General features: G+C 36.9%; 1 protein-coding gene and 3 non-coding genes across 5 annotated transcripts in view; 1 reads left to right on the plus strand and 3 right to left on the minus strand.

Moving 5' to 3' along the window:
* Nucleotides 1-26072, plus strand: part of DBT (dihydrolipoamide branched chain transacylase E2) — an 854289-nt gene that overhangs the window by 688277 nt on the left and 139940 nt on the right. For both annotated transcript variants that reach the window (XM_044085776.1, XM_044085775.1), the window contains exon 8: nucleotides 22742-22819. In XM_044085776.1, the coding sequence (XP_043941711.1) occupies nucleotides 22742-22819 (78 nt within the window). The remainder of the gene's footprint in view (nucleotides 1-22741; nucleotides 22820-26072) is intronic.
* On the minus strand, nucleotides 824-989 carry LOC122814557. Its single transcript, XR_006366808.1, has one exon. It is a non-coding gene; the product is annotated as a U1 spliceosomal RNA (small nuclear RNA).
* On the minus strand, nucleotides 1437-1602 carry LOC122814563. The gene has a single exon (XR_006366813.1). It is a non-coding gene; the product is annotated as a U1 spliceosomal RNA (small nuclear RNA).
* Nucleotides 1975-2137, minus strand: LOC122814568. The gene has a single exon (XR_006366815.1). It is a non-coding gene; the product is annotated as a U1 spliceosomal RNA (small nuclear RNA).

Below are 26072 nucleotides of genomic sequence, written 5' to 3' on the forward strand. Positions count from 1 at the left end.
AAACAAATACTCAGTTTAGTCACGAGCAGTGTATAAAAATATTGTAACCACTGTAGCATTTTAGAAAGGATTGTAAGTCAAAACCAACTTTTATTGTTATGCAAGATATAATATAAACCACAGGCACAGATGTTTGCATAAATTAGTAAAAGCTTCATTTAAATGATGTACCAAATAACTAAACTCATAAAACTTTCCTAAGCAGACCATAATGTTTTTGGATGGTTTACTGTTTTTGCAATGATTTTAAGCGCAATTAATATTCTTTTAGAAGACTTTTAATAACAAAAGCCCTACTGTACCTTGTCTGTCCTTTCAACAAGTTCCAGACTAGGTGTGGGAGGGGGAGGCAATGCCTGTCGCCAGGAGTTCAGACATGTCAGTATTGGCTGTCTTCTTTCTCAAGTCAAAGTCCACTGAAAGTAAAAAGAAAAGGTAAGGAAGAAGCCTGTTTTGAGAGGAGAAAGATGGAAACTAAAGGAAGAAGCGTGTTTCAAGGAAGTACTAGAGAGGGAAAGGCAGAAAGGAAAGGAAGAAACCTGTTTTGAGAGGAGAAAGATGGAAAGTAAAGGAAGAAGTGTGTTTCGAGAGAGAAAGTTTCAGATAGAAAGACGGAAAGGAAAGCAACAGGAGTGTTTATAGTGACAAAGAAAAAAGTGCATCTGGAGAAAAAGGTAAGTCTTGTAAATAAGATTACTATAAGAATAAATGGTTGTTTCTCAGTTAGGACTTGGGGAATTGTATGTATAACATTGGTTAAACATACAGAAGTGTGAACTAGGCATGCTAGAAAAAAAAATAGATCTGTTTGTTAGCTTAAGTTTAGGGGACTGCATGGTGGCAGTCCACCACTACCATAAATTATGCAGTTGAGTTTCCCACATTTGGGGAAATCATAGGAGTCAACCCAACTGAAAAGTACAATTTAAGAGTCTCATCCTGGGGAAACCACCTTCTTGATCATGGTATTCCCCCCTGGAGGTAAGTATGACTTTGGTTATTGAGAACCTGGCAATTCTGCATGTGGTTAGTGGCAAAACTAGGTTTGAGAAAGGAAAGAAAGAAGTCTATTTTGAGGAGAGAAAGACAGAAAGGAAGTGTGTTTTGAAAGAGCAGCATGGAAAGGAAAAGAAGCAGCATGTTTTGAGAGAACGTCTGAGAGAGACATTTGGAAAGGAAAGGAGCATGTTTCGAGAAAAAAAGACAGAAACGAAGTGCATTTGCAGAAAAGGTAAATGTTGCAAATAGGAGTAAATGATTAGCCTTTTCGGAGTAAGTAGCTTGGGGAATTGTATATATATATATATATATATATATATATATATATATATATATATATATATATATATATAAATAACATTGGTTAGAAATACGAGCTTGAGAGCTAAGCATGGTAGAACAAAAGAAACAGATCTGTTTGCTTGTTGGATTAAGTGTAGAAGACTGCATGAACGCGGTCCCCCACTATCATAAATTATACAGTTGAATTTCCCACATTTAGAGAAATCACAGGGGTCTACCCAGCCGAAGATTAAAATGGAAGAGCTTCATCCTGGAGAAAACACCCACTTGAGTGTGGTATTTCCCCTGCCATTTAAGTATGCCTTTGGGTACTGACAACCTGGCACTGGTGTATGTGGTTAGTGACAAACCTGGGTTTGAGAAATGAAAGGAAAAGAATAATCCTGTTTTGAGAGGAGAACGATGGAAAAGAAAAGATGAACTGTGTTTCAAGAGAGAAAGTTTGAGGGAGAAAACAGAAAGGAAGAAGTGTGTTTCAAGAGAGTAAGACAGAAAAGAAGTACTTTTGGAGAAAAAGTTAAGTTTGCAAATAAAAGTAGTACAAGAGTAAATAACTGGCTGTTTCTGAGGTAGAAGCTTGGGGAATGGGGTGTACAACATTGGTTAGAAATACAGGTTTGTGAGCTAAGCATGGTAGAACAAAAGAAATAGATCTGTTTGTTAGATTAAGTTAAGGGAAATGGACGAATGCAGTCCCACACTACCATAAATTATAAAGTTGAGATTCCCACATTTGGGGAAATCACAGGGGTCTACCCAACCAAAAAGTGCCATGGAAGACCCACATCCTGGAGAAATGCCCTTGATCGTAGTATTCCAACTGCCAGGTAAGAAAGCTGGAAAGGAAAGAAAGAAGCGTGTTTCAAGAGGGAAAGTTCAAGAAACAAACCCAGAGAGGAAGGAAAGAATTATTTAGAGGGACTGACATATGTTAAAGTATTGCAGAACAGGGGGTATCTCTCAAAACAAGAAGAGAATCAACTGCAGAATTCTAAACAGAAAATAAGGGATTACCTCGATAATATGTACAAGTTTAAAAAGATTGCTGTTAAGTCATTGTGATAATAATTCTAGAGCACAAAAACTTTTAACACAATGACTCAGGGAGCAGAAGTAGAAAGGGCTGTTGCCAAGTTTAAAGAGCCTATAACAAGGAAGGTAATGAGATCCTGTAGAGGTATTAGAAATATTTAAGAAAATTTACAAAAGTCTGTATAAAGGGGAGAAATATAGAAATCAAGAAAAGATAAAAATGGAATTTTTTATTGAAGAAATAAGTATGCCAAGGTTAGAGGTAGATGAGGCTCAATTACTAACAGTTAGGAGGAGATGAGATGTATAACCAATCTACAGGAAAGTTCCCAGGAACAGATGGTATTCCTGTGGAAGTTTGGAAGCTAAGAGGGGGGAAAAATGATAAACATCTTGAAGGTTTTGTTTAACAGTATTTTAAGAGGAGGAGACTTACCAACATCCTGGAAGAAAGCATTGGTGGCTGTAATACCTAAAGAGGGTAAAGATCCATCAGAACCAGCTTCATACAGGCCCATTTCAATACTAAACCATGGATATAAAGTGTTCATGTCTATAATGGCTAAAAGAATGACAAAATAATGCCAAAATGGGTAGAAATGGATTGATATGGTTTTGTGGAGGGAAGGCAAACATTTGACAACAGAACATTGATGATCCAGAGAGAGAAGCAGAATATAAGAAAATACCATTGTTGTTGGGGGGTCTTAATGCAGAGAAAGCATTTGACAGAGTAAGCTGGGACTTTATGAGCAGGGCAATGGAAGCATTTGCATTTCCTGATAAAGTTTTAAGTTTGGCTAGGAGGCTGTATGAGGGATTTGAGGTGAAAATTAAATTGGGTGGGGTCCTCTCTGATAATTTCTGCTTGAGCAGAGGAACACAGTAGGGATGTCCTCTTTCACCTTTGTTATTTGCATTATGTTTAGAACCACTGACAAAGAAAATAAGGGACTCAGAAATTCAAGGATATAATTTGTATGGTAGTCAGGAAAAGTTGACTCTTTGCAGATGATATTATTTTATACCTGACAAAACCAGAAAGGGACATTATACTGCTGTGCAACATTTTGAGAGAGTTTCAGATCTTTTTGGGATGCAAAATTAATGACACTAAAATAAAGGCAATAGCAGTAAATTATGTGCCCATACTCAAATTGGTTCTGCAATATTCAAACTTAAGGGGACATGATAACATGAAGCATTTAGGAGTATGGGTAAAAAAAAAAATATTCCGGTGTGGCAGCTAAGGATATGTGGGAAGAAACTAACAAATAATAATACAAAAACTGAGAAAATCGAAGTTCTGTTAAATGGATATGGATAGTAAGATACAAGCAGTTAAGATGTTTTTAGTTCCTTTAGTCTTATACTCAGGTCAGGCATATTTTTATCAACCAGAGGAGAAGTTGTGGATAGCAATTATAAAAGAGCTGAAGGACTTTATCTGGGAGGGAAAGACGGTAAAAGTCAAGTGAGATAAGATGATTCTTCCAGTAGACCAGGGCAGATTGAGATTACCCAATTTGAAGAGGTTTTTCAGAGCTACACAATTAAGGCTCCTATACATAGCACAAGCAGAAAACTATAATTCAAAGTGGGAAGGGATGATGATGAAACGGGGGAAGCTCAAGAAATAAGGAGAGACTGGGATTTTTGATGTAGATCTTTAAGGAGAATAAGAATCCTACAGAATATTATATTCATAAAGTAGCAGAAAATATTCTAAGAACTAAGCCAACTAAGGAATGGAGAAAGGAGATTCTGCCGATAGGGATGACTGCAATTAGGGATATGGACAATAGGCAAGAGGGGGCTGGAATTTATTGGAGAAAAGTTGCAAAGGAACCAAGGTATTGGGAGCAAATAACTAGAGAGGGAAAGATGACATAATGGGAAGTTGCCAAGAATTTATTTGGACTGCAGGTTAAAGACTGCCTTCCCTATCAAGGATCGATATCCGTGTATAGGCAAAGAGAAAGAAATAGGGGGTTCTAAACAAAAGACCAACACTGGTAGAGTTTTTAGTAGAATCTAGAATAGAAGCTGCCATTAAAAAGGAATAATTAAAATATTGCATGATAACTATAAGAATCAATCAGTGGAGGTTAGAAAGGATTGGTAAGAGAGATTGGATAAGCAATTCACAAAGATACAATGGGAGGATATATGTACGTCTCCCAAATATGCAAGAAAATCTAAAAGATTTAGGATTTTTGATTGGAAATGTTTACATCAATATTTTTATACCCCAAGTAGAGTCCAGAGAATGATAGCAAATGTTGGAGGTGTGAGGGGGAAGAAAAGGATAATTAGGGACATATTTTCTGGGATTGCAATGAGTTGGCAGACTTTAATGATTTAGACAAATGAATAGCACCAACAGTTGAATAAAATACCAGAAATAAATGCCAGCTCAAAAGCCACAATTTATTGTTAGCGCTTTCGTTCACTCACAATAAAGGAACTTCTTCAGACATCAAAGTGTAGTACTGAACAATTTAAATACCACAGTTAATTATGACATCATAACCTCTCCCAAGCACAAATACAACCCCTAAATACCATTTAAAGAAATATATACGATACATGAGAATGCATATATTAAAATATATGTGTGTGTGTGTGTGTGTGTGTGTGTGTGTGTGTGTGTGTGTGTGTGTGTGTGTGTGTGTATATATATATATATATATATATATATATATATATATATATATATATATATATATATATATATATATATATATACGCACACACACACACACGTACATTAAAATTCACATACTGAAAAAATAAATAAAAAACATTTATATCACTGTCAATATTTTTATCTGGTTAAATATTTTAATTTTAAGACACATTTTAAAGAGCAAGTATCATTTAAGCCAGGGTAGGAAAAAGCATCAGTCTTCACTTACCAAAATAACTCCCCCTCCTCTAGTCTTAATGACCACGGTCCCCCCCCTAGGGCTAACCTCTACTTTTTCAACAATAGTGTAGTGAAAGCAGTGATCAGCTTGTTCCAATATGTGTCTTGCTATAGCATTTTTTTTATCCTGTTGCTGATGGCATGCTGATGCTCATAAATCCTTTGTTTAAAATGCCTCTCCGTCTTCCCAATGTAGAATATGGGGCATTGGTGGCATCTTGATAGATAGATAACTCCCTTTGTGTTACAATCTTATTTCCCTGCCAAGGTAAATTTCATGTTTCCTATATTCACTGAGCAGGTTATTTCTACATATTTAAACATATAGGGCATCTGCCACACTTTTTCATGCCCTTGTTGGGAACATAGGGCCTTATTTCTTTATTTAATAATGATTTCAAGTTAAAACCTTTTCTAAAAGTTATCCTTGGTTCTCGTCCAAGTTTGTTTCTTAAATTACTGTCATCATTTATCAGGGCCCAGTTTTTACTTAATATGTTCCTGAGGTCGATGGCATCAGTTGAAAAAGTTGTTAGAAAGCTGATTTTATAATCAATGTTCTCAGTAGTTTCACCCCTCCCACTAGGAATAATTCTTGAAATTATTCTTACTTCAGGTGAAACTGACCCTTTTTTCAATATGGGTAAGAAGTGTCCTGATTCTCTTTTCTTCCCAACTTCCTTAATGATCTCATCCAGCAAAAAAGAGGGGTAACCTCTCCTAAAAACATCTCTTTTAAATTATCTCACACAATGTTGAAATCTGAATCCAGAGTTGTCATTCTGGCTGCTCTGACCATCTGGCCTTTTTACCACAGCCTTTTTCTGGTGAAAGAGGTGGTTGCTGCTGAAGTGGAGGAAGTCATTTGAATATGTAGGCTTTCGGTAAATTTTTGCTATAAACCTATTATTGTTTGTGTCTTTTGATAACCAGACATCCAAATATGGGATTGCTTGAGTCTCAAAGTGAAACATGAAATCCAAAAAATGTGTCATGTTACATAAGTCTTGCATAAATTCTGTGACATCTCCTAAGTTCCCCTCATATAGTAGAAACATATTGTCCAAGTACCTAGTGTACTAACGGACTCTTTTGCTGTAAATTTCATGTTGGAAAAATATCTGTTTTTCCCAATGGGCCATGACATAATTGGTGAAGGCTCCCCCACAAGATGAGCCCATCGCCACACCTATTTTTTGAAGGAACAGATCTCCATCAAAGTAGAAATAATTATTAGTAAGAATTAACTCCAGTAGGTGTAAAATCAAATCTATTTCATCCCCCGGTGCTTTCTTACCCAACAGGAATTCCCTTGTCCATTCCATCCCTAGCTCTTGTGGGATGACCGTATAGAGGTCCTTGACATCTGTTGTCAAAAAGTTATACTCTTGGTTAAATTCTAAATTGTTCATGGATTGTAAAAAACTCCAAAGAGTCCTTACATATTTGGGCCTCTGTCTCAAGATATTTCTTTAATTTCTGGTCCACAAACCTTGCACAAGCGTATGAGATGGAAGTTCTACCATTTATAATGGGCCTAAATGGTGGCTTATTGATACCTTTGTGTATCTTGGGAATTCCAAATAAAATGGGTGTAACAGGTGCTGAGTAAGAGAGCACCAGAGGGTGAAACAGATTAAATTAAAGAAAATATAATAGTAAAATCCAGAGGTAATAAATGCAAGGTAAATCCTCCTTTCTGCATAGTCACTAAAATAGCCTTTCTCCATGAGTCAGACAGCTTTCTGTTTGCTCAGATGTCATTAAAGAACTTCACCAGCAGAGCAGAGAATTTCTTTTTTAAATATTTCTAAAGGTGAAGGGTTACCTGTCAGAACCAGGGATTTCCTCAGGGGCTAACTGCGAATAACATTCTGTATTGGCTGGGGTGCCTTCTGTGCGGAGTCTGCACGTCCTCTCTGTGGTCGCGTGGGTTTCCTCCAGGTGCTGCAGTTTCCTCCCACATCCCAAAGACATGCTGTAAGTGGATTGGACACACTAAATTGGCCCTAGCCATGAGTGCATGCATGTGTGTGCCTTCCGTGGAAGGTTGGGCGCCGGGCTGGCAACTCGACACTGTAAAACTCTACTGCTAATCATGAGCGGACAGGTGATCTGCTGTGGTGACCCCTAACAGGGAAAAAAGCCGAAAGAAGAAATATGAAATATATGAGATTATTATAAATGTTTTTATTAATGATTAATATATAAAATTTTGTCAAAGATTTTTTTACTGTGTATCTTTTTAAATATAATAGGTGTATTAATTGAGGCCTTGAGTAAGCTATTGTGATTAGCTGTTGTATCTGTAAAATATGGTTGGAAGTGGTGTGTTGTATTCTGAAGAAGTTCTTATTTAATTAAAAGAACGAAAGCATTCATAACACGTTCTGCTTCCTATTTTGTTTTGAGTTATATTCTGATTTAGTTGACCTCTTGCTGTCACTTTCATGTATTTTCTTGTTGTTTGGAATTTGAGCTAAACCTTTTCCTCTATCAAAGCTTGCTAAAAAAGTAAAGTAACAAAAATGCACCCCCCTCCCCCCCACTCAGCCTTACCACCCAGCAACTAGTACCTCAAGCCACCCCCACTCTTTTCCATTGATGCACTGATCAGTGTGTTCTGTATTATTTCTGTATGCCTGCTATTGTATAACTAGTGTTTTGCATATTTCCACTATTTCATTGTAGTTGCTCAATGGTTGTTTATATTCTGGAGTTTAATTGCCATATTTTATCTTGTTACTATAACAGCTGTTTGGTCTGTTTGCTTGCTGATACTACACTTTGATATTAAATGACCAAGTGTTTTTTGTTTATTGCTCATTCTTGTTGCTGCGGCGACTGACTAGTTTTCTACATTTTTAGTATTTTAGTCTGTCTTGTTGCTGTAACTATTGCTAAGCTGTATTGCTACCAGACTTATTTTGTTATACTATGTCATTGTTATTTGATCTGATTTGTTGTTATAATGTTAAACTGGTTATTATCTGTATTCTTTGTTGGCCTGTTTTGCTGTTGCATCTGCTGATGGATTCTTCAGTCTAACATATTGCAGTTCTGTTTTTTGCTGTAGCTGGCTGCTTGATGATATGCATTGTTGATATTGCTTGCTGACTGCATTTATCTTCTGTTACACCATGGTAAAGTGTGGTTATAACTGTTGTTCTGTTGTTTTCAGTGGTACTCTTCATAGATGAGCTATGAATAGCATGCAAGGTGTATTGATATTGAAGTCCAGTCATGCTGTTTTGCTCATAATTATCCAGTGCCTGACACATCAGCATTATGTGGCCTCAGCCTTACTGCACTGCCATCTGTGGCTCTTGAACCCTATTCATTTTTCCTTGATTGTCTAATGCCTAACATAGTAACATTCTGTGGCATTCAAGCCCTTGCATATGACCATTCTTTAGCATCTATGCATGCTGCAGCTAACCCACTGTTTTGCTGTGCTCCAACTGTCTGATGCCAAACATGTCAGCAATATGTGGCCTCCTTGCATTACAGCACCACCTTAACTCTCTGGTGCATAATATATCATCATTCTGTAACCTCCAGCCATCATAGCATTGCTATCCTGTTTTTTGTTTGCTATGTTGCAACCCCTGTAACATTATATTGCTATTTCTGTATCTTGATACACTATACTACATTACCGCTGTTCAGATCAGTTGTTTTATTGTCTCATCCATTAACTCTGTTCAGTTGTTGTTTTTGTATCATCCATTAATAAGTGCTGCCTCACACTATTATTCTGCATTCATTAGCTCTAATCAGATGATATTTTTGTTGCTTGCATTAATAAGAATCTTCCTGCACCATCTATCACACAATGTACTGGTCACAGTCACCATGAATTTGTATTCTGGTGTCACCCCACCTGTTTGCCAGCCTGCCTACCCAAGGAATTCTGAGGCAGTGCAGCAAATGCCTCATGTTTACTGACAACCTTTTACTACTTCCATTTACAGAAAACACATGAGAGAGGTAAACATTTATGCAGACTAGATGCTAATCTTTCATGCCTGTCACAGTCATCGGTAAAATGCCTACCTCCAAATCATTATTGTCCAACACTATGTCCACATATGATGAGGTTGTAAAAAGAATCTCTTCTCAAGCCTGCTAGATAGTCTATCAGTAGACGTTGCTGTCAGCTATATAGGTGTATAGGTGCACTCCTGTACTGACTCACACACCTGCACCTACTCAGATCACTAGTCATCAGTGCTACAAACCTGCACTTTTTTTTTAAACAAGAAACATCTTTATTGAATTATCACTTATGACATAGGCAGTTATATATTTATATAAATGAAAACAAACCATATTATAGCAATAACCCACGCCTGGGTGTGGGTAATGCTGGATTTACCCACGGTTGGCGTGGTTTGGTCCCGAGGGCGAAGCCCGAGGGACCAAACAAAGACAACCGTGGGTAAATCCAGCATTACCCACACCCAGAAGTGGGTTATTGCTATTATACAATGCCATTATTTAAGAAAAGAAATAATTACTTTTCTTAAATAATGGCATTGTATAATGCCTCTTTGCTGCCCTTCCGCACCTGTCTAGTGTTCCGCGGCAGTTCTGATGTACTGCGCATGCCTCGCAGTACATCAGAGTTTTGGGCAAAAGCAACGGAGAATGCAAGTTCTCCGTTGCTTTTACTGTCTCGCTATGTTAAATGGGTTTAACATAGCGAGACAGCTTTAAAATAAGCAACGGAGATCTCCGTTGCTTATTTTAAAGCTGTCTCGCTATGTTAAACTCATTTAACAAAGCGAGACAAGTTTAAAAGCAACGGAGATCGCAAGATCTCCGTTGCTTTACTATTGTCGCTATGTTAAAGGAGTTTAACATAGCGAGACAGCTTTAAAATAAGCAACGGAGATCTCCGTTGCTTTTTTAAATCTGTGTCGCTATGTTAAACTCTTTTAACATAGCGAGACAGTGTTTTATACTAACGGAAAAAGTCCGGGCGACCGGACCTTTTTCCGTTAGTATATTGAGGGATTTACCACGGGCACGCTGGTTGGGCTGGCCAATCAGCGTGCACGTTTTTAGGGTAGGCATTGTATAATGACATATTTTCAGTTGTAAACATTATTCACCACTTATACTCTAGCTAGTCATCGGCAGTCAAACATTACATAACTCATTCAATCCCTGCCTTCCCTTAAACCTCATTCCTCCTCCAAAACATTTTTTACATGTATTGTTCCCCAAGATTTGCTTTTTTTCCATGTAATTTACTCTGACCCTTTTCTAAACATTCTACTTCCTGTTCTTTTATATCTGTTACAATATTCACTACTTCTAGTATAGTTGTTTTTTAATTTGATTTCCATTTTCTAGTGATTGCTTTTTTTTTTTTTTGATTTTTTGACAGCCACCAGAATTAAACTCAATAACACCTTACTATGTCTAAACAATTCAGATCCTGTATTCCAGCTCAAAAAATAATTTCTTTAGTTGCAGTCATTTGCTCAGCCAGTATTCCTGACAGAGTATTCGGTAGGGAATTTTTAGTCTGCTGACTCTTTACACTCCCAAAACATTTATTCCCAGTTACCTGTTGCTTCCCAATCACACCTCCAACATTTGCTATCTACTTAAGGAAAAAATTAGAGTCTGGTTGGGGTATAAAATTATCTATGCAAACACTGTCAGGCAAAATCCTAAATCCTCTAGACTTTGTTGCATATTTTGGAGCCATGCATATGTCCTCCCATTGTTTCTTTGTGAATTGCATATCTGATATTTCTTCCAAATCTCTTCTGATTGATTCCTATAGTTATCGTGAAGTATTTTATATGCCGTACTATTATCCCTTTTAAATAGCATCTTCTATTCTAGATTCAATTAAAAACTCAACCAGTGCAAGTCTTTCATTTAGGATTCCCCTCTCCTTTTCTCTTTGTCTATATTTTGATATCAGTCCCTGGGAAGGCAGTCACTAGCCTGTAATCCAGGTGTGTTCTTGGCCTCTTCTCATTCTGATACCTTTCCTTCTCTAATTATTTGTTCCCAACACCTTGGTTTCTTTGCCATCTTCTTCCAGCAAATTCCAGTCCCACTTGTCTATTCTCTGTATCCCTAATTGCACATCTCTATCATCAGAATTTCCTTTCTCCATTCCTTTGTTGGCTTAGCTCTTAGTATACTTTCTGCTACTTTATAAATATAATATTCTGTATGACTGTTACTCTTCTTAAGCATCTGCTTCCAGAATCCCATTCTTTCCTTATTTCCTAAACTACCCGCCGCTTTACTGTCATCCCTTTCCATTTTGAATTGTAGCTTTCTGCTTGGGTCATATACAAGAGCTTTAACTGATAGCTCTGAAATATCCCTTAAAATAAGTTAATCCTAAATTTGCTCTGCTTGACATGTATGGGAAGTCTGTTCCAAAGCATGGGCAGTCTCTGGGTTATGAACCTGTCCCTCCAGCATGTTCTGTTAATTGTGGTAATGAGGTTGAGGTCTCTGAAGCATGTGGTGCGGAGGGATTGGGATTTCTTTAGATGTAGCATTTCTAACAGAGCTGGGTCAGACATGGCTTTGTAAGTCAAGCAGAGATTGCCTCTAATTAGGTGAAATGAGACCGGAAATAGTTAGAGTTTTCTGAATCTGTCCATATAGGACAAGTGTTTAAGGCCTAGGATCCTCTTTGTGAGGTACTTTTTCGGCCTCTCCAGTTGTTGCAGGTGTCTAGTGAGGTACATGCCAAATGGGGCATTGTACTCGATTGGCCTAATGAGGGAAGAGTAAAGGGAGACAATGACCTCTTTCTTCCTTGATGCAAAACCCTTAGTAATGAGATGTGCCACATAGAAGGATTTTTTGACCACAGTGGCAATGTGGTGATCAAAAGAGAGGTTGCTGTCAGCCTGTGTTCCCAGATCTCTTATAACGCCTTCTGTGTTCAGTGGACTACCATCAGTGTGGTAATTCATGGGAACTGGCTTTTTCCGAAAGGGGATGACGACACATTTTTTTGGCATTGAGCTTAAGGCCAGGGTTCTTACACCAGTCGTTGGTCACAGTGAGACCAATTCTGTAGGATGTCATCATCTCTTGGGGAGTTAATAATAGCTCCCAACTTGCAATCGTCTGCAAACTTTGTCAGCCAGAGTCCCTTTGTGTTGGCCTGAACTTCAGAGAAGTATATACCAAACAGGAGAGGACCCAGGACCGAACCCTGTGAGACTCCACTCATGACTAGTTGGCAGTCTGACTTGGAGTTAGAACCCACAGTGTGAAAGTAGCTGTCAGCCAGTTTGCAACCCACCTAGCGATATAGGGGTTGATGCCAAGCTTAGTGAGTTTTTCTATGATTCATGAGTGGGGAATGCTATCAAAAGCTTTGGCCAGATCAAGGTAGGCTGTGTGAACCACCTTGCCTTCATCCACAGCTCTGGTGACTGACTCAAAGAAGCCGACAAAGTTGAGCAGGTATGATCTACCCTTCACAAAATCAAACTGTGTGGGATCCAGAGTTTGGAGATTCTCTATATCCTTGTTTATTAGGTCCATGATGATGCATTCCATAGCTTTGCATATCAGACTCGTCAGGCTAATAGGGCGATAGTTTCCAGGGTCTGTAGTCGCTCCTCCTTTGTGGAGAGGGATGACTGTAGCACTATTCGGTAGAGACAAAGCCTGAGGTGAGGCTGTGATTCAACAGGAGGGCACACAGGTGAGGTACCAGTTCACTCTGTAGTTCATGTAGAACACAACCAGGGATATTGTCAGGTCCCATAGAAGCTGTATTTGTGGCTTTGGACAGTGCTGTTTTGACCTGTGCAGCAGTAATACTGGGTGTCTGGCAATCTAATGGTATTGTGATTGGTCTTTTGGGGGGGTAAAGTTGGCACTGAATCTATCGTCCAGTATACTGGCAATATCTGTTGGCTCAGTATAGGAGGTACCATTGTGCAGTAGCTCAGAGCAAATCTGGGTATTGCTGGGTATATTAGAAAACTTAGAAATAATATCCACTATTGTGTAGAATGGTGCAGTGGTTGGCATTGTCGCCTCACAGCAAGAGGTTCCCTGGTTTGATCTTTGGCTGGGGTGCCTTCTGTGTGGAGTCTGCATGTCCACCCTGTGGTCACGTGGGTTTCCTCCGGGTGCTCCGGTGTCCTCCCACATCCCAAAGACATGCTGTAGGTGGATTGGACATTCTAAGTTGGTCATAGGTGTGAGTGCATGTGTGTGTGTGCCTTCTGTGGAAGGTTGGGCGCCGGGCTGGCAACTCAACACTGTAAAACTCCACTGCCAATCATGAGCGGACAGGTGATCCGCTGTGGCAACCCCTAACCGGGAAAAAGCCGAAAAGAAGAAGTGTAGAATGCATTTCAAATGCACAGATTGCTTCAATCCTGATACTATACTGGTCGATAAACTTAGTCCCTCCCAACTCTTCGTTTACCCCACTTTTATGCAATATCTTCCTCACCTTATAACCCATTCTGAGCAGGTCCTATCTGCACTTGAAAAAACAAAGAATAAATCGCAGAGTTCCAACATTATACTTGTTCACCTACTTGTTAGCGTTAAAAACATCATAACTGAAGATCTTCATAACTTCTTCAGTCACAGTCTCTCTACCAGGACCATACCCAAAGCTTGGATAACAGTCTTCATGGTGCTGCTACACAACTATTGCCTCACTACAGATCCTGAAAACTGCAGACCAGTTAGCCTTACCAGTATTAATTATAAGGGTATGCAGTATATCATAGCAGAGCTCATAAATAATATCAGAAATGGGCAGTCTCTCAAACTAAAACAGTTTTGCTTCATAACATGTAGATTCTGCTTATTGAATTTTTTATACTTCTTGGAAAAAGTCACTTGTTGTAAACAATGGTCAGTCTGTCCACATTGAATACTTGAATCTTGCTAAAGCCTTCAACACTGTACTCCAGTATTGTGGATAAACTCACGCACCTAAAAATATACCCCCGTTTGACTTTCAAGATAACTAACTGGTTTTCTGATAAGACTCTCATTCTCAGGGCTGTTGGTACCTTGTCTTCAAAAAGATTTGTCTCTAGTGGTATTCTGCAGGACTCAGTACTGAACTCCTCCTGTTCAGTGTTTATTTTATTTTTCTAAAAGCTATGTCAAAGGTCTGTGGCTTAACCAAATTTGTTTATAACTGAAAGCTTGGTGCTGTTGTAAGCTCTTCTCCTGACACCTGTGTCATGTTGAATGGGCTAAATTACATTAATATGTTATAGATAATAGGCTGAAGGTTAACACTAAAAAGTAGAATACTGTCATTCTCTGCTATCCTTCTCTTATATTATAAAGACTATAATGTAATACAGTGCCCCCTTCGCATTTGCACTACTAAACACCTACCCCAACTGGAAAGGCCACAATGTTCCCTAACCCAAAATAATCTTGGCTATGAGCTCCTTGAGCTATACAGATAGATTAAAGGTCCTGTCACTCTTTTCGTGTTTCTTACAGCCTTCTGCATGATGACCTTTCCTTCTCTTTTAAGGCAAGAAAGATCCTAACCTGTTTGACTTTTTACATCTTCTAAAGACAGGCAAATACCACTGATGTCTGCTTTAAAGAGCTAAATCTTTGTGGCAGCATTAAGTGAACCTGTTGACAAGATAGTAGTTGTATGTCAAAACATGTTGCACACCTTTTCAGCAAACTTATGCTGCATCTCAAACACAGTAGTTTGCTTATCCTTTTTAAAACCTACCTTATTGAGTGAATGGGAATCCATAACTTCACCACTGTACTATGTAGTCAAGACCTTATCGGTGTTATTCTAAATGTTTTTTTTTTCATACACCTTTAATGAATTATCACTTGTGACAAATTTTCATTTATATAAAAGTAAGCACACTAAAATTAACATAATAAACATTTTACGTCATATATTTTGCTATATATATCATGATATAACCTAAGCAACGTTACATAAATTATTCAATTCCTCCTTTTTTTTTTTAAACAAGAAGCATCTTTATTAAACCATCACTTACTACATAGGTAATCATACATTTATACAAATGAAAACAAACCACACCAACACAATCCTACTTGCAAGCATTTTACATCACAAACCATACTGACGCACTCCCAGTTGCAAACATTATACATCACTTATAACCTACCAGATCTTTTGCAGTCAAACATTACATAGCTCATTTAAGTCCTGCCGCCTTTTAAACCTCATTCCTCCCTTGTTTGTATTTTTCTCATAATTCAGTTTTTTTGTATGTAGTTTGCTTCTGCCCTTTTCTAAAGCTCTCAATTCCAGTTGTTTTATCTCTGTTACTATATTCACTACTTCTTGCAGAGTAGATTTAGATTTTGATTTCCATTTTCTAGTAATTGCTTTTTTGGCAGCCACCATTATTAGACACAGCAAGGCCTTACCATGCCTAGGCAATTCCGATTCTGTATCATAGCTCAGAAGAATCATCTCCCTCGTCAGACCAATGTGCCCACCCAGCATCTCCAACAGAACATCCTGTAGGGAATCCTTAAAGTCTGCCAATTCACAACACTACACTACCAGAATGTATGTTTCCAATTACCTCTTTCTTCCCCATCACACCTCTAACATCACACCTCTAAGGCCTGCATCCAAAATCCTAGTCTTTCCTGGTCACGTGGTTTTCCTCCGGGTGCTCCTGTTTCCTCCCACATCCGAAAGACATGCTGTAGGTGGATTGGACACTCTAAATTCTCTAGAATTTACTTGGGGTATTGAAATATGTATGCAAACATTTCCATGCAAAAATCCTAAATCAGTTGCTTATCCAGTCTCTCTTTCCAATCCTTTTTAAAGTCCTCTGAGTGATTCTTGTAGTTATCATGCAGTATTTTATATGCTGTACTAATTATTCCTTTTTTAATGGCAACTTCTGTTATTGATTCTATTAAAAACTCTACCAGTACTGGTCTTTCATTTGAGACCCCCCTATTTCTTTTTGTTTGCATATACTGTGATACCAGTCCCTGACAGGGAAACCTGCAGTCTGAAAAAATTCTTGGCATCTTCCCATTCTGTCTTCTTTCCCTGTCTGGTTATTTACTCCCATTCCTTTGGTTTCTTTGCCAGTTTTCTCCTGTAAATTCCAGCCCCCTCTTGCCTGTTGTCTAAATCCCTAATTGCAGTCATCCCTATCAGCAGAATCTCCTTTCTGCAATCCTATGTTGACTTACTTCTTAGAATACTTTCTGCTACTTTATGGATATAATATTATGTGTGATTATTATTATTTTCATATTTATATTATATTATATTTTCATATCATATGGGTGACTTTTAAAACTAACTTTTGTATTGGTTTATAATCAGAGACTTGATTGCTGTATTGTGTTTTTCTAGCTAACTATACTGGTGTGACTTTATTGCTCAATAGTGTGCATTGTTGTCTTACATAGTTTTAAACATTCCCCTGTATTACTATACTACCAATGTTGTGCTACATCTTCTTATTCATCTTTGTACCTATATTCATAGCTCTATTCAGTAAGAATCATCCTACTAATATGACAATAGGAAATACCTCTATAATAGCTAAAACTTACAATGTACTTATGTCTTGTAAATACTATTTTGTAGTGCAGAGCTTTTCTCCCCGGGCCTCCACTGAAAATGGACATGTATCCAGTTGGACCAGCCCGGTCAACAAATGTAAAATAAAATAAAATAAAATAAATAAATACATTTTCCTTAAAGGCCTGCATCCAAAATCCTAGTCTTTCCTTGTTTCTTGAGCTTCCCCCCTTGTTTCATCATCATACCTTTCCACTTTAAAATATAGTTTTCTGCTTGTGCTATGTATAGGAGTCTTAACTGTGTAGCTCTGAAATGCCTGTTCAAATTGGGTAAACCCAGCCTGCCCCGTTCTGCTAGAGGAATCAGCTTATCGCATTTGACTCTTGCTGTCTTCCCTCCCAGATAAAGTCCTGCAGCTCTTTATTAATTGCTAACCATAACCTCTCCTCTGGTTGATAAAAATATGCCTGAACTGCGTATAAAACTGAAGAGACTAAAAACATTTTAACTACTTGTATCTTATTATCCATATAACAAAACTTCAATTTTCTCAGTTTTTGTATTATTTTTTGTTTAGTCTCTTGCTACATATCCTTAGCTGCCACGCTGGAATAATTTTTAATCCATACTGCTAAGTACTTCATTTTATAATGTCCCCATAAATATGGATGTTACTGAACCAGTTCGTGTAGGCAACTATGGTGGTGCAGCGGTTAGCGTTGTCACCTGACAGCAAGAGGTTCTCTGATTCAATCCTCGGCTGGGGTGCCTTCTTTACGGAGTCTGCATGTCCTCCCTGTGGTCACGTGGTTTTCCTCCGAGTTCTCCTGTTTCCTCCCACATCCGAAAGACATGCTGTAGTAGGTGGATTGGACACTCTAAATTGGCCCTAGGCGTGCGTGTGTGTGCCCTTCTGTGGAAGGTTGGGTGCCGGGCTGACAACTCGACACTGTAAAACTCCACTGCCAATCATGAGCAGATAGGTGATCTGCTGTGACAACCCCTAACCGGGAAAAGCCAAAAGAAGAAGAAGAAGACTGAACCAGTTCGTGTGTGGGTACATAATTTACCGCTATTGCCTTTGTTTTAGCTTCATTAATTTTCTATCCCAAAAATATCTGAAACTGTCTCAAAATGTTCCACAACACTGTAATGTCTCTTTCTGGTTTTGTCAGGTATAAAATTATATAATCTGCAAATAAAGCCAGCTTTTCTTGACTACTATACCAATTATTAAACCAAAAAGCAAGCTACGTAATCCTCCTTTATGCTGTCACTCCTGAAATAGAATGAAAACGATACCAGGCAGCAGACTGGAACAAAGTAAAATACAAAGTTAATCCAAGAGAGTTTATTTCTTAAGCGCTTTTCGTCTGCTACTGAAAGGCAGACTTCTTCAGAGTAAACTCATCAAGTTACACAGCTAATTTATATTAAAACCATGATTAGTTAATCATTATTAACGCACATTCATTACATATTTAAAGCAACAGTAACTGAAATACATTAAATGTTAAAAATCATGACAAAACTACATAAATAACATTAAAACATCTTGCTCTAAACATCATGTTTACTAACTAAGTCATATCAAAAAAACATATATATAGAGTAAAATATGTCAAAGTATGTATATTTCAAAAAATTAATAGAAACATTTTTGAAAAATATATATATATAATTATATATATATATAAAAATAACAGTCCTTCTGAAGTCACAAAACTAAACCTCACATAACAGTAATGTTGAAAGTGGTCACAATTATGTATTCCATTAATTTAATTTATATTCAAAATTGTTATGGTAACTTGTTAATCTATAACATTGTCTTATATTCTAAACATACCTTAGTAAATTAATTAGGGATGTTATAATATTGTAACATATCTATCTGTTTAAACTAAGTAGACTAAGTATACACCCTATAGAACATGTTTCATTTAGCCCTGGAGGGTGATATGTTTCTAACCTGATTTGCCATCCCAATTCCAACGCTAATAATTTTAGTGGGGTTGGACCACCTCTACTGTCTTGTTGCACTTGATCAATACCAATAAATTTAAATTGGTGATTTGGGTTCTCCAATACATGTTTTGCTAGTGCGTTTGTTGACTTTTGCTTCCTGATAGCATACTGATGTTCGTAGATTCTGTCTTTGAATTTACGTTCGGTTTTCCCTACATACAATGATGTACAATTTTGGCATATAGCTAAATATACTATCTGTTTAGAATTACATGTGAATCTATGTTTAAGTTTGAATTCACCTTTGTTCGTTTTGAATCTGTTTGATTCTATAATAAACCTACAATAATTACAATTGTGGCATCTAAACATTCCTGGGGTCCTCACCAACGTAGATTTCATTTCGAACCAAGATTTAAGGTTCCTACCTCTTCTGTATGTCACTGAAGGGTTGGGTCCTAGTTTGTTCGATATGGTCGAGTCTACCCCAAATAGTTGCCAATTGTTCTTGATAATTTCCCACAAAGTGGTACTGTCTACTGAAAATGTAGTAATAAATCTAGGAATTTCTGACCCGACTACTCTCCCAGGACTCGCTGAACTTACCACTGTTACCATACTGTCTGTCGCTCTCATCTGTAGAAGTGGCACATAAAAATTGTTGTTCCTCTTGGTGGTGATCTCATCTATAAGTTCATTAAGTAGACTACAGAGATAACCCCTACTAAGAAACATAGTTTTAAGTGTGTTACATTCTTCTATGAAATCTACTTCTCTACTATTAATTCTCGCTGCTCTAACCAGCTGTCCTTTCACTACTGCACGTTTTTGTTTGTAAGGATGGCAGCTTGTGAAATGAAGTAGAGTGTTGGAATAAAGTGGTTTCCTATATATTCTTGAACTAAAACAAGCCATATTCATGTCTTTAGTTAGAAGAATGTCTAAGTATGCCACCTCAATACTACTGAACGAAGAAGTGAAAGTAAGGAAATCAGTGGAATTGTTCAAAAGTTCAATGAATGAAATAGCTTGTTGTTCATTCCCATTGAAAAGAATGAAGATATCATCCAAATACCTCACACTACCTAGGAATTACTTCATGTTCGGCGACAACTTTTATTTGCAGAAGGTAGGAGTAGGAATGGGTTCCCCATATGGAGCTAGCGTGGCCAATCTTGTCATGGCACAATGGGAACATCTTTATATCTTGAACAATCCTACACTTTCTGACCAGTTGGTCTACTACACCCGGTATTTGGATGATATCTTCATTCTTTTCAATGGGAATGAACAACAAGCTATTTCATTCATTGAACTTTTGAACAATTCCACTGATTTCCTTACTTTCACTTCTTCGTTCAGTAGTATTGAGGTGGCATACTTAGACATTCTTCTAACTAAAGACATGAATATGGCTTGTTTTAGTTCAAGAATATATAGGAAACCACTTTATTCCAACACTCTACTTCATTTCACAAGCTGCCATCCTTACAAACAAAAACGTGCAGTAGTGAAAGGACAGCTGGTTAGAGCAGCGAGAATTAATAGTAGAGAAGTAGATTTCATAGAAGAATGTAACACACTTAAAACTATGTTTCTTAGTAGGGGTTATCCCTGTAGTCTACTTAATGAACTTATAGATGAGATCACCACCAAGAGGAACAACAATTTTTATGTGCCACTTCTACAGATGAGAGCGACAGACAGTATGGTAACAGTGGTAAGTTCAGCGAGTCCTGGGAGAGTAGTCGGGTCAGAAATTCCTAGATTTATTACTACATTTTCAGTAGACAGTACCACTTTGTGGGAAATTATCAAGAACAATTGGCAACTATTTGGGGTAGACTCGACCATATCGAACAAACTAGGACCCAACCCTTCAGTGACATACAGAAGAGGTAGGAACCTTAAATCTTGGTTCGAAATGAAATCTACGTTGGTGAGGACCCCAGGAATGTTTAGATGCCACAATTGTAATTATTGTAGGTTTATTATAGAATCAAACAGATTCAAAACGAACAAAGGTGAATTCAAACTTAAACATAGATTCACATGTAATTCTAAACAGATAGTATATTTAGCTATATGCCAAAATTGTACATCATTGTATGTAGGGAAACCAACGAATTCAAAGACAGAATCTACGAACATCAGTATGCTATCAGGAAGCAAAAGTCAACAAACGCACTAGCAAAACATGTATTGGAGAACCCAAATCACCAATTTAAATTTATTGGTATTGATCAAGTGCAACAAGACAGTAGAGGTGGTCCAACCCCACTAAAATTATTAGCGTTGGAATTGGGATGGCAAATCAGGTTAGAAACATATCACCCTCCAGGGCTAAATGAAACATGTTCTATAGGGTGTATACTTAGTCTGCTTAGTTTAAACAGATAGATATGTTACAATATTATAACATCCCTAATTAATTTACTAAGGTATGTTTAGAATATAAGACAATGTTATAGATTAACAAGTTACCATAACAATTTTGAATATAAATTAAATTAATGGAATACATAATTGTGACCACTTTCAACATTACTGTTATGTGAGGTTTAGTTTTGTGACTTCAGAAGGACTGTTATTTTTATATATATATATAATTATATATATATATTTTTCAAAAATGTTTCTATTAATTTTTTGAAATATACATACTTTGACATATTTTATTCTATATATATGTTTTTTTGATATGACTTAGTTAGTAAACATGATGTTTAGAGCAAGATGTTTTAATGTTATTTATGTAGTTTTGTCATGATTTTTAACATTTAATGTATTTCAGTTACTGTTGCTTTAAATATGTAATGAATGTGCGTTAATAATGATTAACTAATCATGGTTTTAATATAAATTAGCTGTGTAACTTGATGAGTTTACTCTGAAGAAGTCTGCCTTTCAGTAGCAGACGAAAAGCGCTTAAGAAATAAACTCTCTTGGATTAACTTTGTATTTTACTTTGTTCCAGTCTGCTGCCTGGTATCGTTTTCATTCTATTTCAGGAGTGACAGCATAAAGGAGGATTACGTAGCTTGCTTTTTGGTTTATTAGTTGGTTTTGTCTTTTTCCCAAGTATGACGTCTGAATACTATACCAATTATATCCTTGAATTTCTGAGTCCCTTATTTTGGTTCTAAATATAATGCAATTAAAGGGGAAAGAGGACATCCCTGCTTGGTTCCTCTACTCAAGCAGCAATTATCAGGGAGGACTCCACCCACTTTAATTTTCGCCTCCGATTCCTCATATATCCTCCTAATCAGCCTTATAATTTTTTTCAGGAAATGCACATGCTTCCATTGCCTTGCTCATAAAGTCCAAGCTTACCCTGTCAAACGCTTTATCTGCATTAAGACCCACCAACAACAATGGTATTTTCTTACAGTCTGCTTCCCTCTGGATCATCAATGTTCTGTTTGCCTCCCCTCCACAAAACCACACTGATCCATATCTATCAGTTTTGTCATTACTTTTACCATTCGTGTAGCCATTATAGACATGAACACCTTATAATCATGGCTTAGTATTGAAATGGGCTTGTATGAAGCTGGATCTGATAGATTTTTATCCTCTTTAGGTATTACAGCTACCAGTGCTTTCTTCCCAGACGTTGGCACTTTGGTGGAATTCTAAATGTTGGTACAACTTTAAGTAGGTTCCTAATTCTCAAACAGAATGACTGCATAGTATGTACCATTGAACCTAAGGTACCCAGGGAGTCTGATTGCTAGAAACAAGAAGCAGGGGTCTTGATGATTGAAAGGGGTAAAATGCAGTTTGTGACACAGTTGTAGGAAGGCTGATTGTAAATATATATATGTGTGACTGTGTTGCAGATATTAGTTGCTGCCATTTCTGGACTGTAATGTACATCTTAATAAAGTTTGCTTTGTATTCCTTTTCTCTGACATGAATGCATTGGTTGTAATTTTATTTATTTCTTTTAACAGGCAACATCACTGGGCCTTTTACAATATCCTGTCCTAAATGCATCAGTGGATGAAAACTGTCAGAATATCACTTACAAGGTAAATTATGGTTCATGCCAAAGCCTGAGTTTGTTAAGAGGGATAAAACTTTAATATTCACATCTTGTATAACAAATTCTTCTGCTGGCAAAACTACAGAAAAATGGACATTAAACACTTCATTTAAAATAGTATTACATTTATATATACACTGCTGTGCATTCTGTGATTTTTAGTTCTTTTATGATGCAAAAGATAGTGTTTAGTCTTGTGATCCTGTGTATATAATTAAAAGTGAACCACTAAGGCCAGAGTGTGGTAAACTTCTAGAAGAAAAAAACATGAACATTTTTAAGAATATGCTTTCAAAACTAAGAAATTGTAAGGCAAAAGAATGCAGCCTAGATGGACGTGAAACTAAAGCAGAAAAATAATGGTGAAAATTAACAATGTAGTGACTAAATTAAAATGTTAAAAAGTATAGTAATGAACAAAATCTGCTGTGCAGGTTCTGCTTAGCAGAACTGTGCAGGCCATGCACTAATTTTATAGGTAGATTGTTTAATGGGACTTAGAGAATGGGCAATCCGTAGATTGTATCCTGATTGGAGAACGAATGTTCTCCAGCAGGGTATTAATGTAGAAGGAATGCCCACTGAAAAATGAGTCCGCCGCTTCACTGCAGCATATCAAGCTACTGTGGAGCTCAGTCTGAGAAAACGTAACAGCCACTGTTATTTTACACTCACTAACTAGCGCTTTTGCTATTTAGTGAGTGTAAGATAATAAATAAAATTAAAATAAAAAAGTGCATATATGTTTGTCTGTGTGTGAGAGTGTATGACTGTATGAGTGAGAGATTGATCGAGCTGTTATCTTACACTTGCTAAGCAGCACTTTTGCTGTTTAGTGAGTGTAACATAAACCAAAAGGTGTGTGTGTATGTGTTTGTTTCTGTCTGTGTGTGAGTGAATGTATGAAGAGTGAGCGCAATCCTTGGCATTAACCGCATCAGTTAAGAGGTATGAAAAAATAACAGAAAAAAACACCCAAAAGAGCGGAAACTCAAAACTAGTAAAATAAAAATAAAAAAACGCCACCAAACCTGTACAGAACAATAACACTTGACAAACTTTATTAACAGAAGAAGACTAAGCGCTTTCACCCTGTAGCTCCCAGGGCTTTATCAGAGTAACTGTTAAAATTCAAATGCAAGTTTAAGTAAACTTCTTATCACAATCACATGATCAATGCAATAGAGAAGTGAATGAATACTTTTTTAAAAAGACAGTACATCAAAATGAAGTGCTGTGTTTAATAGATATCACCTTTAGCTACACATATATATGTATATTAATTCACTTATAGCAAATTGTTTTAAAATGCTTGTGCTAATAAAGCAAATGTATTGTATAACTTAGTTAAAAATGCTTATGAAAAAAATGTTAAATATAAAATACACACTGGTTACACTACATAATATCTACATTGTCCTTTATATATTTATTGTATTTAGGGAACCAAGGAACCAGAATTAACAGACCTTAAATATTTTCAGATCTCTAATGCCCTTAATTTTAACACCAGAGCTAAATAGATATTGTCATTTATGCCAGGATAAACAGTGGCATTAGTTCTTAGTTGCCACTCAAACTCTAGTTTCTCAAGATGTAGGTTCAAGTCTCCATCCCTACCATAATCAAACACTCTGTCGATGACAAAGAACATACATTTTTTAAAAATTATTACAATTCTTAGAGTGCATATATAATGCATTCTCTTTTTTTCTCTCTCTTGATGTCTCTACTATGTTCTAATATCCTTTCCTTAAGTTTCCTAGTGGTTTTACCCACATTGAAAACAGGACAGGACATACAGGTAGCTAGATAGATCACGATCCTGGTATTGCATTGGGTTGCATTTACCAGGACATGGAAGGGTAGGATAACCATCAATTGCAACATATGGACCTGTGTTAATAAATTTACAGGCCTTGCAAGCATTACACTTTGACATTTTGGAGACTAAACTTCTTGTTTTTGTTTGTTGCTTCTCCAATAAGTTTTTTTTTGATGTTAGGACCACTACTGTAGGTAATTCTAGGAAACAATCCTAAGATGTTCATAGTATCTTGATCAGAAATTGTCTTTCAAGTATTATGAACTATGGATGTGATTGTCAAAGCATCCTTATTGTATGGGAGAACTAACATACCATCAATTGACAAAACATTTTTGTTGTTATTGTTGTTAATATTGACACCTGTTTCTGTGTTTAATATTGGAATAAATCTGTTGTTCCTGTTCTGCATAACATAATTCCTAATTTTAATCAGCATTTTAAATGGGTATCCTCTGTCTCTAAACATGCCAATTAATGTGTATATCTCATTCTGAAAATCAATGTCGTTGCTCGTTAATCTTGAAATTCGTACCATTTGTCCTTTCACTATGCTTTTCTTTTGGTGCATAGGATGGCAACTGTTGTAGTGGAGAAAGGAATTACAGTATGTTTCTTACCTAAAAATCATTGATTGTAATTTCTTGTTGGTCCTGTCCCATACCAGTCTTATATCAAGGTAATCTATACTCTCTACAGCTACCTTGTAAGTAAACCTTAAAAATGAAGTACTAGAGTTGAGATAAGTGATAAAAGATGCTAGTTCTTCCTGGGTATCTTTCCAAAAAAAATCAATATATCATCCAAAAATCTTAGCCATGTTATAATTTTACTATAATAACTTGATGGAAACACACATTCGCTTTCCCATTGGGCTAGTACCAAATTGGCGTATAACAGGGTGCACATTTAGCCCCCATGGCTACCCCTGATATTTGGTGAAAAAGTTCTCCCTCAAAACCTACAAAATTGTTATTCAAGACCAAGTCCATTCATTTCACTAATAATTGTCTTTTGACATTGTCTAAGTCGTTCTCCACCATTAAGGTTTCCTGAAATAATTTCAAACCTTCATTGTGTGGGATAACTGTAAATAAGTTCATTACGTCAACAGTGACAAATAAAAAAAATCATCTGGAATTGCAATATCCCTCAAAATCTGTAGGCAATGCCATTAGTCTTTTAGTATATGAACATACTTGCTTAGTAATGGTTTGCGCCAAAAATCAATGTATGCAGCCATAGGTTCTGTTTTAGAACCTGTTGCCGCCACAGTAGGTCTAAATGGTGGGTCTTGTAAATCCTCGTGGATTTTCGGAATCCCCAAGATGTAGGGTGTCACAGGGGACTCAACAACCAAATACTTGTATTCAACTGAATCCAGTACCCTTGAATTAAAAAATCATATAGCATC

This window comes from Protopterus annectens, chromosome 10.part0 (genome assembly GCF_019279795.1).
Source record: "Protopterus annectens isolate FY-2018-M chromosome 10.part0, PAN1.0, whole genome shotgun sequence".
Lineage (NCBI taxonomy): Eukaryota > Metazoa > Chordata > Ceratodontiformes > Protopteridae > Protopterus > Protopterus annectens.